The 15,128-nt window shown below is 39.7% G+C and overlaps 1 protein-coding gene across 5 annotated transcripts in view; it reads right to left on the bottom strand.

Moving 5' to 3' along the window:
• Positions 1 to 9,191, bottom strand: part of slc12a7b (solute carrier family 12 member 7b) — an 85,132-nt gene extending 75,941 nt beyond the window's left edge. For 2 of the 5 annotated variants that reach the window (XM_053635503.1, XM_053635520.1), the window contains exon 1: positions 8,978 to 9,181. In XM_053635503.1, coding sequence (XP_053491478.1) covers positions 8,978 to 9,152 — 175 coding nt within the window. In that variant the 5' untranslated portion in view covers positions 9,153 to 9,181. Of the gene's footprint in view, positions 1 to 8,977 lie in introns of all 5 variants that reach the window. The other 3 variants (XM_053635565.1, XM_053635496.1, XM_053635528.1) reach the window with 3 other exon arrangements.
• Positions 9,192 to 15,128: the final 5,937 nt, after the last annotated feature.

Raw genomic sequence — 15,128 nt, 5'->3', positions numbered from 1 at the left:
TGGTGACTGGTAGAGGCTTCCTGAGGTATGAGGGGAGGGAGTGTCAGGGGAAGTCATCTAAAACCACAGACACCTCAGGCTTTCATGCCAGCAGCTTAACTCCAATAAGTGAAAGAGACAGCTGAGTAGAGTTCACATCTGAGATTTAATAGCGTAGCATAATCTACAGCAGACTGGTGACTCACACGTCTGTTCTTAGACTGGCAGCAGTAATAAAGAAATTCTGTGAATTCGCAGACAGGTCATGGTCATTTAGTTTGAAAACAGAAAATTGGTGTTGTTTTATTCTGCCATGACCTGTTTCTCAGTAACGTTATAGGATACTCAAGCTTTTCACTACGACAAGAACGAACAGGCTTAATAATAGATTCTCTTCATTATTCTCTTAATAAGAGAATAATAGTGTGATTCTATACCATAATCACGTTAATCCCTAACTTCCAGCCACCCACGAAACATTCCCCATAAAACCAGACTTTTTCCTTTAGTATAGTATTATAAAATAAATAGATCGACAGACAGACAGATAAATGCACAGTCTGTGCTTAAACGCAGCAGAACAGTTGGTTGCATTTCCTCAAGCAAGTAAGAAGAAAGCAAAAATTATGACCATGATTAAAATACTATTAATTATACAACCACATGATATTACAAAAATGCTATCTTAAGTCAGAAGTCAGTTACTAAATAAAATCCATAGACCCTTGGAGTAGGTGTGGTTATTTACAGCTTACACATTTCAGATCCACTGAGAGCTACAACTCAGTCTGTTATGAGCACAGATGTACACACACACACACACACACACACACACACACCCACCCACCACATACACATACCACATACACACCCACAGACACACACACACACACACACACACATATATATATATATATATATATATATATATATATATATACACACACACACCCACACCACATAACGCACATAAACACACCACATACACACACCCACACACATATACACACACCCACACACACACATACATACATACATACATACATACACACACACACACTTACACATATACATACATACACACACAAGATGGAGGGTCAGTCGATGTGTATGGCTCAGCAAAACACAGGGAGTAACTAGACACTGCAATCTAAAATATGATATGGACAGAAAAGGGGAGCTCAGTTTAGCTTAGACTTTTGAAAGTGCGAGATTCACTGACTGTCTATAACCTATAAGCATAAACCTAAAAACACAAAAGGTATGAAAAATAAATGGCATAAACAATGTAAACAAAAATAAAAACAAAGTGCAGCGCTTTTTCATGAAATATTGATTTCCTTAAAGTGTCCAAAGACTTTACACTGCATCATCACTGAAGCTTTTATAATCCCTGAGAGACTATTACAGCCTGCACCATTGTAAATCTATTCATTGTGGGCAATAAACACAATCATCAATCTTAATGAAGAAAAACAAGAAGGCCAAAGCAGTGAAGGAAACACTCCTCTCAGCTTAGGCAATAACAGTCCCAACAGAGAGCAGTACCAAGGTGACACGGTTATGTCACATCAAAACACGAGTCACTGCATCCAAAACTACATAGATGGCAAGCACGTAGTTAGGCTGTGTTTTGTTCATTAGGTAACAAAAAATGTTTAATTCCAGTAGTTTTCATTTGAACTACACAAACCAGGGACGGAGTGCCAACCCATCGCAGAGAACAATCACACACACACACACTACGGACAATTTGGAAATGCCAATCAGCCTACAACGCACGGCTTTGGAGTGTGGGAGGAAACCGGAGTACCTGGAGGAAACCCCCAAAGCGTAGGGAGAAAATGCAAACTCCTTATACACAGGGCAGAGGCGAGATTCTAACTCCCAAAGCCGGAGGTGTGAAGTAAATGTGCTACTCACACTAAGCCACCGTGCCCTGCTATGTATAAATCTATGAATCAAAAGGAGATGCACATTAACAACTCTTTTAATATGTATGTGTCTGTGTGTGTGTGTGATCATGTTATATGAAGAATAAACATTCTTACAACAAATTCTTAATGAGCGCTTGTATCCTCTCATGTCACGGCTTCAATAGGCCACCTTAAATCCACAACCCCCATCTCCCTTTCAGCTGCACATAAGGGCATCAGCTCCAGGGAAGCCACCACCATCACCCACTTCCTGAGAGTAAGCTTGTGTCTGAATGTGTGTGTGTGTGTGTGTGTGTGTGTGTGTGTGTGTGTGTGTGTGCACACATGCTTATGTGTGTGTGCACGTGCATACATGCATGTGTGTGTGTGCATATGCACGTGTGTGTGTGTGCACGTGCATGCATGTGTGTGTGTATGTATGTTTGTGTGCGTGCATGCATATACGTGTGTGTTTGTGCGTGTGTGTGTGTGTGTGTATATGCGTGTGTGTGTGCATGCATTTGTGTGTGTGTGTGTGTGTGTGTGTGTGTAGGGCAGATGCGTGTGTGTGTGTGTGTGTGTGTGTGTGTGTGTGTATGCATGTGTGTGTTTGAAAACCACTAAATTATGCATACAAGAGATATTCCAGAAAGAGGGTGGAGACCTAATGACCTGGAATAATGCGCTTCAGTGCTTGATTCTGTGCCTGTATAAATTCCTGCCCCCAAAACCACTGTAACCTATCAACACATCCTGTTGAAAATACCAACACAGCTGCATTTCTGTATAAATTTCCAAGTTGTTGTTTGGTGCTAAACGTCAATCAATGCCAATGGTATTTAATCAACTTCATTCACACATTTACTGTATTGTTATGATCGATAACTGTGGTAGGTTAAAAACAGACCAGTACTTCAGGCCTTCCCGAGACCATGTATGGAAATTTGGGAGAGTAGAAAAGAGTAATAAAGGGCTGGTGGGCAAACACTTGTTTCCACGTTACACATAAATCTTTACCCATTTCAGTGATGTATATCAGGTTCATTAATAGAACAGGAGTAAAGAACACTGAGGCTGAAGAGGTTTGAAGATCTTAAGTGTTGATCTTAACTCTTGAAGAGTTCCTGGACGAGTTGCTGATCTCCAGGAAAGACTCACTGCTGCTTTACATGTCCTCCATTTGAATATAATGGGTTGGCAAAACCACTGTGGTGCACTAGTCTCTTACTCAATAATTTGTAGACTATTCCAGACTGATATATTTTCCCCTCTGAAAGTATTGGACAGCAAGGCCAATTATTATTTTTTGCTATATTTTGAAGACATTTGGGTTTGTCAGAATTTCAGCTTTCATTTCCTGATATTTAAACCTAGATGTGTCAAACAACTTAGAACATAGAACCTTTTACTTGAACCCACTCATTTTTTCAAGTAGGCAAAAATATTGGAACATGTGAGTAAGCGTTTCTTGCTGCACAGGTGTGCCCCGATAAAATGATTGTTTAAACAATAATAGCTCTGAATGTCTACCCTGGGTTTCACCTGTGAAGACTGTGTTTGTTGTTAAAAAGGATAAACCAATATGAACACCAGAGAGCTATCTGTGGGAGAACAGCAAGCCATTTTGAAGCTGAGAAAAGAGGGAAAATCAATCAGAGCCATTACACAAGCATTGGGCATAGCCAATACAACCATTTTTAATGTCCTGAAAAAGAAGGTACCAATCAAACAACCAAATTTTAAGTGTTTGTAAACATTTAATTTCCTTTAAGACTATCTTTTCCTACTTTTGCACACCTAAAAACTGGGTGGTCTGCCACCAAAGGTGCCATGTTCTAAGTTGTTTAACACAACCAGATGCAAATATTAGGAAACAAAAACTGAAATTCTGATCTGTTGTCTCATATTCATCTTTTGATCTCAAACCCATATGTCTTCGGCGTATAGCAAAAACAAAGAATTGGCCTTGCCATTCCAATACTTTCGGAGGGGACTGTATATTACAATAAAATTCATTTTTTATTTATTTTTTTAATATTTATTTAAATATTCCTTTGATAGTGGCATTGTGGCTTTGACTTGCTCCTCTGTTTACTTGTGTGCCATTTGTCTGGTATTACATTTCAACTAAAGATTTGAAAGTACTGAAGAATTGGACCACAAAAACAATCCATAGACAATCATCTAATCACATCATTGCACTTACATAAAGCCTTGCAGTTATGTTGTTGTTTAAAAGGTCTGGCATATATCCTATTTGATGCCCAAAATAGAGTCTTATCTTTTCCTAACATGGAACATGTTTGCTTATAAAGTGGAGCCTATCTACACATCATTTTAAACAAATAACTGTCAATCGCCAACTGTCAACTGTCAATTGGAAACGCAGGCTACTAATAAAACAAATCTGATATGAGTTTTACAGCTGGTAAGTATGCGGATTCAGAAGCAGCCTACAGCTTCAAGCAGTCGTCCATTTGCACGTACAGCATGACAAATAATTAACCGCACTTGAAGCTTTCATGAAATTAAAAATTAAACACCCAAATCTGTACACGGTACCATAACGAAGTTATGGTACCGTGTACCAACATACTGTGTGTTGATACATGTAACAATTGTATGTTGATACGTGAAATTCTGGAGGGAACGTCGGACGGCGTGGGGCGGTGACGTAATGACGTGTGCCGTTAATTGATCTATGTTCTATAACATGTACAACAGGAACATGAAAGGAGTATTCTAAAAGCGACTCATACAAACACCTTAATCACAATATTGTCTTATTCAGAATAAGGTCAATAATTCAATTACTGCTGTCCATGAAAATGTCCTAATTGTGTTGCTCTCAATCAAATCTGTTTTTGAAGGACACCTGGTTCACATTGCTTTTAAAGATGCAGCAGAAGTCTTAATTTTTATATTAGCAACAAGTATGGTATGATAAGCATGGCAAATATGATGCGTCACTTTTTTGACTGGTGCTGTGAATGTATTTATTAACTGCAATTAAAACACATTAGACACATACATATGCAAAACACAGTCAAGGTGGAGTCCATAGGAATGTCTGTAAATGTTTTAGAACCATGTGACCTACTTTGATGTTAATGCACAAAAGTAAACAAATAAAGAATTTAAACAAGAACTGGTCAGGGCTGTTTGTTTAATCCATGTGCAGCTAATAAAACTGATCAAATACAGCCTTGTTTATTCCTTTCCAGTGGCTGGTGGTATAAATTGGCTCGCAGAGCTAAAAATCAATGTAATGTTTTGTTTTTGGCATCCATGTCAGATTATTTGATGTTAACAAATGTGACAGTCAGTGAGTCATGTCAAGTGATTCCACTGAGTGAGACACTCCTTAGATTTGTTACCCATTTTGGCTGATAGCCAGATCACTGAACATCTGCAACACATCATATGTAATGAGTGCGAAGGTGCATAGGAAATACAGTCGTTGGTGTACTGAACATGAACAATTATTTAGTCTATCATCCTTTTTTCCCCAAAATGTCTTTGGAGGTAAAACTGAAAGTAGATAAACTATGCCCACATTATTCACTCAAAGTACAAGCTACACAAAAGGACAAATTACAGAACTATATAAGTTTATGGTAAATGGTCTGCACTTATATAGCGCTTTTATCCAAAGTGCTTTACACTGCGTCTCATTCACACACACACTCACACACCAATGGTAGCAGATTTTCTTTCTCTTATAGAGCCCCACAGTTATGGAACAGTCTTCCAATTAGTGTTCGGGAGTCAGAAACAGTCTCAGTCTCAGTGTTTAAGTCTAGGCTTAAAACGTATTTGTTTACTCAAGCTTACCATGATTAGACTTTCTGTTACGTTAAGTACAGTCCTAATAATCTTTTCTCTCCCTCTCTCCTTATGTCGAGCCACACACGATTTTATGGAGATACTAGAGATCCTGATCTTCTCTGCCCTCTGGACCTGCCTGATCCGTTTCGGATGTCTTACCTCTGGATGGAGCTCTCATCTACTCCAATTCCAGATTGCTGGGACTACAGCTGCTTCTAAGGCCAAACAGACATATAAATCCATAATGATTTTTCACGCTATCCGTTGTTACCAAGATGAGGACGTGTTCCTTTCTGAGTCTGGTTCCTCTCAAGGTTTCTTCCTCTTAACATCTTAGGGAGTTTTTTTCTTGCCACCGTCGCCACCGGCTTGCTCAATTGGGATAAATTCGCACTTTTAATATCTGTATACCGTGTTTATATATTTCTGTAAAGCTGGTTTGAGACAATGTCTATTGTAAAAATCGCTATACAAATAAAATTGAATTGAACTGAAAGATCTGCTATGCAAGGCGCTAACTTGCCATCAGGAGCAACTTGGGGTTCAGTGTCTTGCCCAAGGACATTTCGACACGTGGAGTCATGTGGACCGGGAATCGAACCGCCAACCCTACGATTAGTGGACAACCTGCTTTATCACCTGAGCCACAGTCGCTTACTTTAAGCGAACCACAAATGCAGCTGCCCTGAAGTGTCTAAGTTTGACCCCACATCATTTTTATTATGCCATCAATTAACCCTCATGGAATGATGTATTGGCGCACGGTGGCTTTGTAGTTAGCACATTTGCCTCATACCTCCAGGATTTCGGGGTTTGATTCCCGCCTCTGCTCTGTGTGCGCAGAGTATGCATGTTCACATGCTTCGGTGGGTTAGTCGAGTTTTCTCTCCCAGTCCAAAGACATGCATTGTAGGCTGACTGGCATCTCTAAATTGTCCACAGTGTGTGAATGACCATGTGTGAGATTGTACCCTGCAATGGGTTGGCACCCTGTCCAGGGTGTGCCCCGAATACCCTGGTATAGGCGCCAGGCTCCCACGACCCTGTGTAGGATAAGTGGTACAGAAAATGGATGGATCTAATGTATTGCTCATCTCTAATCTTTTCATTGTCAAGCTATTGATACTGTAGATAGTTTGATCAATTTTAGCTCTCCCATCTAATATTACCACCAGCCACCACTGTTATCATTCACATCATATCCTTCTCCACTTTCCGTCAATTTGAAATTTATCCTGCATCATGAAAGTGTTATCAAAGCAAACGTTAGGCTGAAAAGTCCCAACAAATCTGGACGGAAAATGTGGCGAGACAGTAACCCCATACTGAGCACTCAACCACTACCTGTACTGTATATGAAAACACATCCAGTCATAGCATCTCCTTTTTTCCTTCCACAGAAGCAGACATTAAGCTTATATTACGGAAAGTCATCAGATTTATCACATTAATGGTAATGCACCGACATAATTAACAAACTAATCCTGGTTAAAGGAGTACGTTATCTTGGAAAAATGGTAACAGAATCCACCTCTGACACTAACAGACAAGACTAAAAGCCTGCTTTAAGAGTCTGGCAACTTGATTTCCAACACCAATTAGATGAGTCAGTATTAATATTGGACATAGCAACGCCTGAAAGCTGAATTAAAGATCATCCATCTACACATCAAAAGATAAGATTACACCTGCTGGCTGATATTAATTTAAGTGAAGCTATGTGTGATAAAAATAAATAAATAAATAAAAAATAAAAAACCAATGGGAATCCTCAATGTCCAACATGCAGTCTAGACATAACAGGCCTAGGGATAATAACTAATATTTAATTAACTCTACTGAGCCTCTTAAGCTATTTTCAGAACTATACCATTTCCCAGAATCACATAATTGCCTTTCCACTTAAGATTCTGACTTAAAATACACATCCCTTTGTCTGCTTTAGTCCTCCCTTTTAGTATACACTAATCCGAAAAAAATCTACACACAGTATGAACACATAAATGTTAAGAAATCATAGAGGAAGCAGGAAGGACGTGCAATAGCTTGCCCGACTTCGGTTCTACTGATGGCCTTCGGATGCTCGGCTCCACAGAACTGGGGTGTGAGATGTGTGTCACACTAAACATGATGCCTTGTTTTGTTTACTGAACAGCATAAGTCATCCACCAAAGCATTTAACTTGCTTTCTAAAATGTATGGTGTCTTTTTGGTGATCCACTAAATACAGTTTAAAGCAAGGGCACTCGACTTCCCAGACTGTCGATAAATGATTTCAAAGAGGTTGTGTATCTTGTATGTAAATCCATATATCCATTCCTTTTCCATACCGCTTATCCAACACAGGGTCACAGGGGAGTGTTGAGCCTATATCATGGAGCTCGGGGCACAAGGTGGGGGACGGGGTGCCAACCCATCACAGGATGCAATCCCACACACGTTCACACACCACAGACAATTTTCTAAACGCCAATCGGACTACAACGCATGTCTTTGGACTGGGGGAGGAAACCGGAGTACCCCGAAGGGACCATGCAAGCTCCGTGCACACAGGGCAGAGGTGGGATTAGAACCCACAAGCCTAGTGGTGCGAGGCAGGTGTGCTAACCACTTTGCGATCAAGGACTACATATTTTGGACTAGGATTATAGGAATCTTTTAGGATTCTCAAAATTTGTCTCAGACGACCAAATCCTGGCCAAAATCGCACAGAGTGAACCCGGCTTAAGAACCAAAACCCTATTAAATATTGAGAACTGTTGGGAATATGCCATAATTAGCGGCCTGTCCTGCAGAAATTGAGCTCTTAAAAGTCACAGGTGTCAGATGTCATATTCTTAAAGCCATATTCATCATTTTATCCAAAGCAATCTGTGCAATGGACTGGAAGTTTTCCCAACCACTAGCAGAGGGGAAGAGAAATGATGTGCATGTACTGTCCTAATGTGATAACTTGATATATTTATATCAATAGAAATACAACCCTCAGGCATGGAAGAGCAAATGAATAAATCACACGAATGGATGGGAAATGATGGGAAGCTCATCCTATTTATTTTGTCCTTGGAGTAGAGGTGTTAGCTTACCCATTACACCTCTCTTATTCTCTGAGCTCAGATATACACACTCATGCTTGGCAATGCGTGGTGATCATGTTAAAGCCGGTGTAATTCCTCCCCTACTGTACAGGTTTGTCCTACACTTCACTCGAGCGATCGTGTAGAAAAGTAGAAAAGCAAGCAACAGTCACTCACCGTATTTGTTCGGCTCTCTGTTGTACTGGAGGATAGGAACAGCCTCTGGCTCATCTAAATCTCCCTCACCTCCAAACACAGGTAAGAGCTCCTGGTTATTATCGTGATGATTAATCTCTTGCTCCGCGCTGTCACAGCTCTGAGCCACCGGCAGAACCACGAACCTCTCCGTCATGTTTGTGCGCCTCGATCTCACGGCTGTTTCACGGGTCAGATGGCGCTCGGTGAGTCGCTCATAGCGACACGGCGGTATGTGCAGTGTACCCGCGCGTTCATAACACAATGTACGAGAGCGGCAACCTCCATGCAGCCCTGTCAATCATGCCGCGGTGGGCGTGTCCGAGCGCTGATTGGTCGAGCCGCGAGCGAGGCGCCTGTCAGTCAGAGATGAGCCTTGAACGTCCCTGTCCAAAACAAAGAGATGTTTCTGAAAGTGGAATGAGGAAACTTTCGCTCCTTGTTTTTAATGCAATATTGGGAAAAGCTAACCTATATTATGAAAATTATATGCCATATAACTAAAGAAAATATCCCCACCCCTGAATTTTTATCATTATTATTATCCATCCATCTTCTACCGTTTACTCTTCTTCAGGGTATTATTATTATTATTATTATTATTATTATTATTATTGTTACAATTGTTGTTGTTATTATTATTATTATTATTATTATTATTAATCCACCCATCCACCCAGCACTGATCGCCATTTCCAAATTCTCCGCAGTGTGTGTGTGTGTGTGTGTGTGTGTGTGTGTGTGTGTGTGTGTGTGTGTGTGTGTGTGTGTGTGTGTGTGTGTGTGTGTGTGTGTGTGTCCTGTGAAGGGTTGGCACTCCAAGGGCTTTTAAAGAAAATAGTTGAAATGCATTTGCACATACAGTAGGCATGAATGTGGGTCGTGCATAAAGCATAACTGGCACCATATTTTACAACACACAGCATAAAAATGGCTTTGTTTTGCATGGACATCTTAAATGTTAAAATTATATAGATTTAATTTGTATTAACAATTAGTCAGTAAGCTTTAGAATCTGAAAGGGTTTTTTTTCCTTATAACCAACATGCTTATTTATATTTTTTGTTATTGTTGATGTACCATAAAATTATATGTATTTTAATTCAGATTTAAAGATGATCATCTGATATTCAGCACAGGTTTTACAGTAGCTTCTTTTATTATTATGATAAATTAGGCATGATTTTGTATGATTAGCTGATATGCCTCTCCACCTAATTCTCCCCATGATATTAGAATGTGCACTGATGTTGATTATCAGCAAAGCCACCCTTATTCAGCTCTAGAAAAGGCTACCAGGCTCTAAGTGTACATTTCTGTGTCACTATGTTATGAAACTGGCTAGGTCTGAGGGTACAAATCATTTCCTCTCCAGTGGAGTTATTTCAGCATGATGCACAAGCTTTTGTTGCTTAACACTCCAGTTCTCTGAAATTTTATCTCAGCATATCTGTTCACTGCACAGAAGAAAATGATTGTTAAGATAAAGGGGGAATAAATGGGACAAAAACAACAATCAGACGATTATGTAACAGGCATGTACAGTCCGTTCTGAAACTATTGGAATGGCAAGGCCAATTCATTTGTTTGTGCTATACACCAAAGCTTTTTTTTCCTGATTATCTAGATGTGACATAGAACAGAGAATCATTTGTATCAGACCACCCAATATTTACGCAATGTGGTGCAATGTGCTGTTTTCTATATCTTTTAACACATCTACGTATAAATACTAGGAAATAAAAGCTGAAATTCTACACTGTCTTGTCATATTCATCTTTTGGTCTCAATCCCAAATACCTTCCGTCTACAGCGAAAACAAATGAATAGTTGTAGAGGGGACTGTACATTCTCTAAGCTTCTGATATGTGAATGAGAATGGCTGCCTAATGAGTACTGGCTGGTGATTTAGTTATTCTCAGTGGCTACTGCATGATTGACCTGGGTGAATATAATGATATAAGAAAATACTAAAAGCCTAGTGAAACCTGATCTACCTAATGTCATTAGTATATTATGCAGTCTGGTATAAATTATCATAGGACGTAAGACATCTAAAAAGAGACATCCTTATTAACTCTATAGTTTCTCCTGGATGGCAATGAGATCAAATGGGAATGAAAGGCAGACTTCCACTTAAGTCTTAAGTCTCCTGTGAAGATGTACTACAGGCATACAGATATATTTGGAGATATATACAGTTGTGCATGTGTGTGTGTGTATGTGTGTATTATATATATATATATATATATATATATATATATAAGCTTAAAATGGGCTGTGGTTTGTTCTTCCAGGAGGACAATGATATATAAAACATACATCAGAATCAACACAAAAATGGATTACTGACCACAAAATCAAGGGCCTCTCATGTCCATCCCAGTCCCCTGACTTGAAACCCATAGAAAACTTATGGGGTGACCTGAAGTGTAGAGTTCACCAGCATGGACCTCGAAATTTGAAGGATCTGGAGAGATTCTGTATGGAGGAATGGTCTCAGATCCCTTGCCATGTATTCTCCAACCTCATCAGGCATTATAGGAGAAGTCTCAGAGCTGTTATCTTGGTATAGGGAGGTAGCACAAAGTATTGACTAAAAGTGTGCCAATAATTGTTGCACACACATATTTTACAAAGAGTTTCTTTTGATAAACCTGTGTTGTGTTTGCAATTGTTTGATATCCATGAAAGCAGAATATTTTTGAAAAAAAAATTTAAGCAAAAGATCAAAAGTTTAAACAATAAAGACAATTTTTCACAGCCTTCTTTGCTCATATTTACCAAGGGTGCCAGTATTAGCGGAGGGCAGTTTCTTGAAGATAGTGATGGATTCTGCTGTCCGGATTGAGGTTGGAAGTTCAATCCACTGAGGAACAGTCAGTTTGAAGGTTCTGGAAAGGGACCTCATGCCTCACTGAGTAGGCACTACCAGGCGTCATTTGTTAACTGATCGCAGGTTGCGTGAAGGAACGTAAACATCAAGGAGAGTGTTGAAGTAGGGCGGTACTGCTCCAGACAAGGCCTTGAATTTGATATGGGTGGATACATGAAGCCAGTGGAGGGAGACGAGGAGGGGTGTGACATGGGTTCTTTTGGGCTGGTTGTAGATGAGATGTGCTGCTGCATTCTGAGTTATCTGAAAGGGTTTGATGGAGCTGGCTGGGAGGCCTGTGAGTAGTGCATTGCAATAGTCCAGTTTTGAGATAACAAGAGCCGGACTAGTAGTTGTGTAGCCTGTTCAGTGAGATAGGGTCTGATTTTCTTGATGTTGTACAGAATGATGTGTATGATGTGTGAATGATGTTCTTGATGTGTTTGCACCAGAATAACATAACCCTATCACAGTTAGGTTACTTACTTAATTTCTTTGCTGAAAGGTAGGAAATATTTGCTCTTATAATGTAGATGGCATCTGTATTGTACATGGTGAAGCTGGAGCAGTCAAACACTGTATAAAACATACTCAGCATGGTTCACTGAATGGGAAATTATGGTTCATATTGAAGTCTCTATCAATAAATGCATCCTTATACTGGATCACTAGGTCAGGTCACAGACACACACACACACACACACACACACACACACACACATATATATATATATATATATATATATATATATAAACACAATACAATTATTTATTTATTTATTTATTTACATTTTATATAACAAAGTGCTAATGTAAGTATTTCATGAAGAGGTAGCTCTTTAGTCATCGTTTGAAGATAGCCACATGACTCAGCTGTTCAGATTTCTAGGGGAGTTAATTCCACATAGATGCCAGAACAGAGAAGAGCCTTGATAATTTGAGTTCATTCTCTAGAGCTCATCAGTGAATACTGATGAGCTCTAGAGCCTCAGAGACTGTGAAAATCCTGGGAGATCAACACTTTCTCAAATACTCAAATTTCTCAAATACTAGCCTGTGTGGAACCTACAACCATGCCAGAAGTCACATTCTGATGTTTGCTGTGAACATTATCTGAAACTCTTGACCTGTATCTGCATGACTGTATGCATTGTGTTGCTGCATTATAATTGGCTAATTAAATAATTGAATCAATGAATATAATTATTATAATATAATTAATATTGTATGCCATTTTGCTCTGTGTGCATGTCATTTTCAGTCTTGTTGCTCAGAGACATCCCCTTCATTGGAAAAAAGTTGCTCGAATAGCACTTGTGACTCATTCAGAAAGAGCATTATCTCCTTCCTAAGGGGAGTTTGTAAAACATGTAATTTCCTCTGAGGATCAGTGTTAATCTTTTCAACTCTCTTCATGTCACTGGTGTTGGGCAGTTTCTTAATTGAGAACTGCTCCTGGCCAGCCAACATGTTTGTGATACAGAAAATGTACTATAGTCTGTCTTTTGCTCACATGGGTGCCAAGGTGAATCACACAATGATGGGTGAGATATCAGGATATCCCAAATATCACAATTAAACAAGGGTTTAAACAATGTTTTTCATGCTTGCTCACTGAACCATCCATTCATCCATCCATCAATCTTCTACCGCTTACTCCTTCTTCAGGGTCGCGGGGGAACCTGGAGCCTATCCCAGGGAACATCGGGCACAGGGCGGGTGCCAAACCATCGCAGGGCACAATCACATACACACTCACACACCCATTCATACACTACGGACACTTTAGACACGCCAATCAGCCTACCATGCATGTCTTTGGACTGGGGGAGGAAACCGGAGTACCAGGAGGAAACCCCTGCAGCACGGGGAGAACATGCAAACTCTGTACACACATGAAACCACTAACCACTGTGCGCCCTGTTCAATGAACCATAAACATTTATTGCACATGCACCTGTGGAACAGTCCTTACAGGGGTCATAACATGATTTTTAATGTTTCCTTCTGTTTGGGAGTGTAATTTATCTGTTTGTGCATTTATAAGATCTGCAAAGTCCCAAAACACATATTTTCCCCCAAAGGGATTTATTCTGTTTAACAGAGAACACTGCTCCAGACCTGCCCGAAACGCGTCGTTCGAAGTCCAGATTTACATCCGTACTTTCTCTATGTCACGGAGTGCACTATCAGCGTAATCCTGCCCAAAGGCAGCCACGAAGAAAGAAGGCGAGGCTTCAGTGAATTTAGTCGAAGTGTCAGTGAATTCAGGTGCCATGTCGTGGAGACACTGTGTGTTTTGGTGCTGTGTGTTTCGATGCGAAATGAACACGTCACAAGGGTATATGTTAATGTTGTCAGTATCCACTTCTTCAATACCATTAAAATATAAAGTATACCTTAAAAGTGTTGATTACACTGTGAATTCAATTCTATAATAAAACAAATTGCAGTGTTCGGTGATATCTGAGTGGATAAGGTTTTATTGGAGTAGCTGGAAGGTTGTAAGGTCTTTACAACGTAAGGTCTAAGGTCTGAGCAAGGCCTTTAGCTCATAACTACTTGGCTGTATGCTTGGATTGTGCTTTACCTGACATCTTTCATTATTAATTCATCTAAATTATTCATTCATTATGACACCAGATCACCAGGGAACTCTAGTCTTCCCATATTCTTATACTACACAATTTCATTCTTTCCCATTCCTCAATTACTGAAAGTAGTAGGTAGCTAATAGACCAGCTTAGAATTTTCAGTGAGCGGAAATGACTCCGTGGTATCAGAGATTTCATGGCTTTCAGGACTGCACTGACTGACTTATCTGCCTATAAATCTATTCTTATGTTAGAGGCCATTGCTAAAAATAGTGCATCCCTGGCCACTATGGCCTCAACCCAAAATACTGTGATCAATATAGCCACTCAGCAACAATTGTTCCAAGAGTAAAAATAACTGCAATGGTGAAAAATAGCCATTAAGTTGCCAACAGATTGTTTCAAAGAGTACAATGTTGGAATTACAATATTGTCACCAAACAGAAGGCACTAAAGAGGCAATTTCAGATATCCAAAACAACATATTCAGCAACATGCTTAATTTGGAGATTATGGTGATTCGCAGTGTATTTACATTTACATTTACAGCATTTCGCAGACATCTTTATCCAAAGGATAACCATATATATCCTCATCCTAGTACACATATGCCAGGGTCTAAGAATATCATCAGCTAAAACCATGTCAGAGAGTAGTACAAGAA

This window comes from Ictalurus furcatus, chromosome 1 (genome assembly GCF_023375685.1).
Source record: "Ictalurus furcatus strain D&B chromosome 1, Billie_1.0, whole genome shotgun sequence".
Taxonomy (NCBI): domain Eukaryota; kingdom Metazoa; phylum Chordata; class Actinopteri; order Siluriformes; family Ictaluridae; genus Ictalurus; species Ictalurus furcatus.
This window is presented reverse-complemented; position numbering and strand designations above follow the sequence as displayed.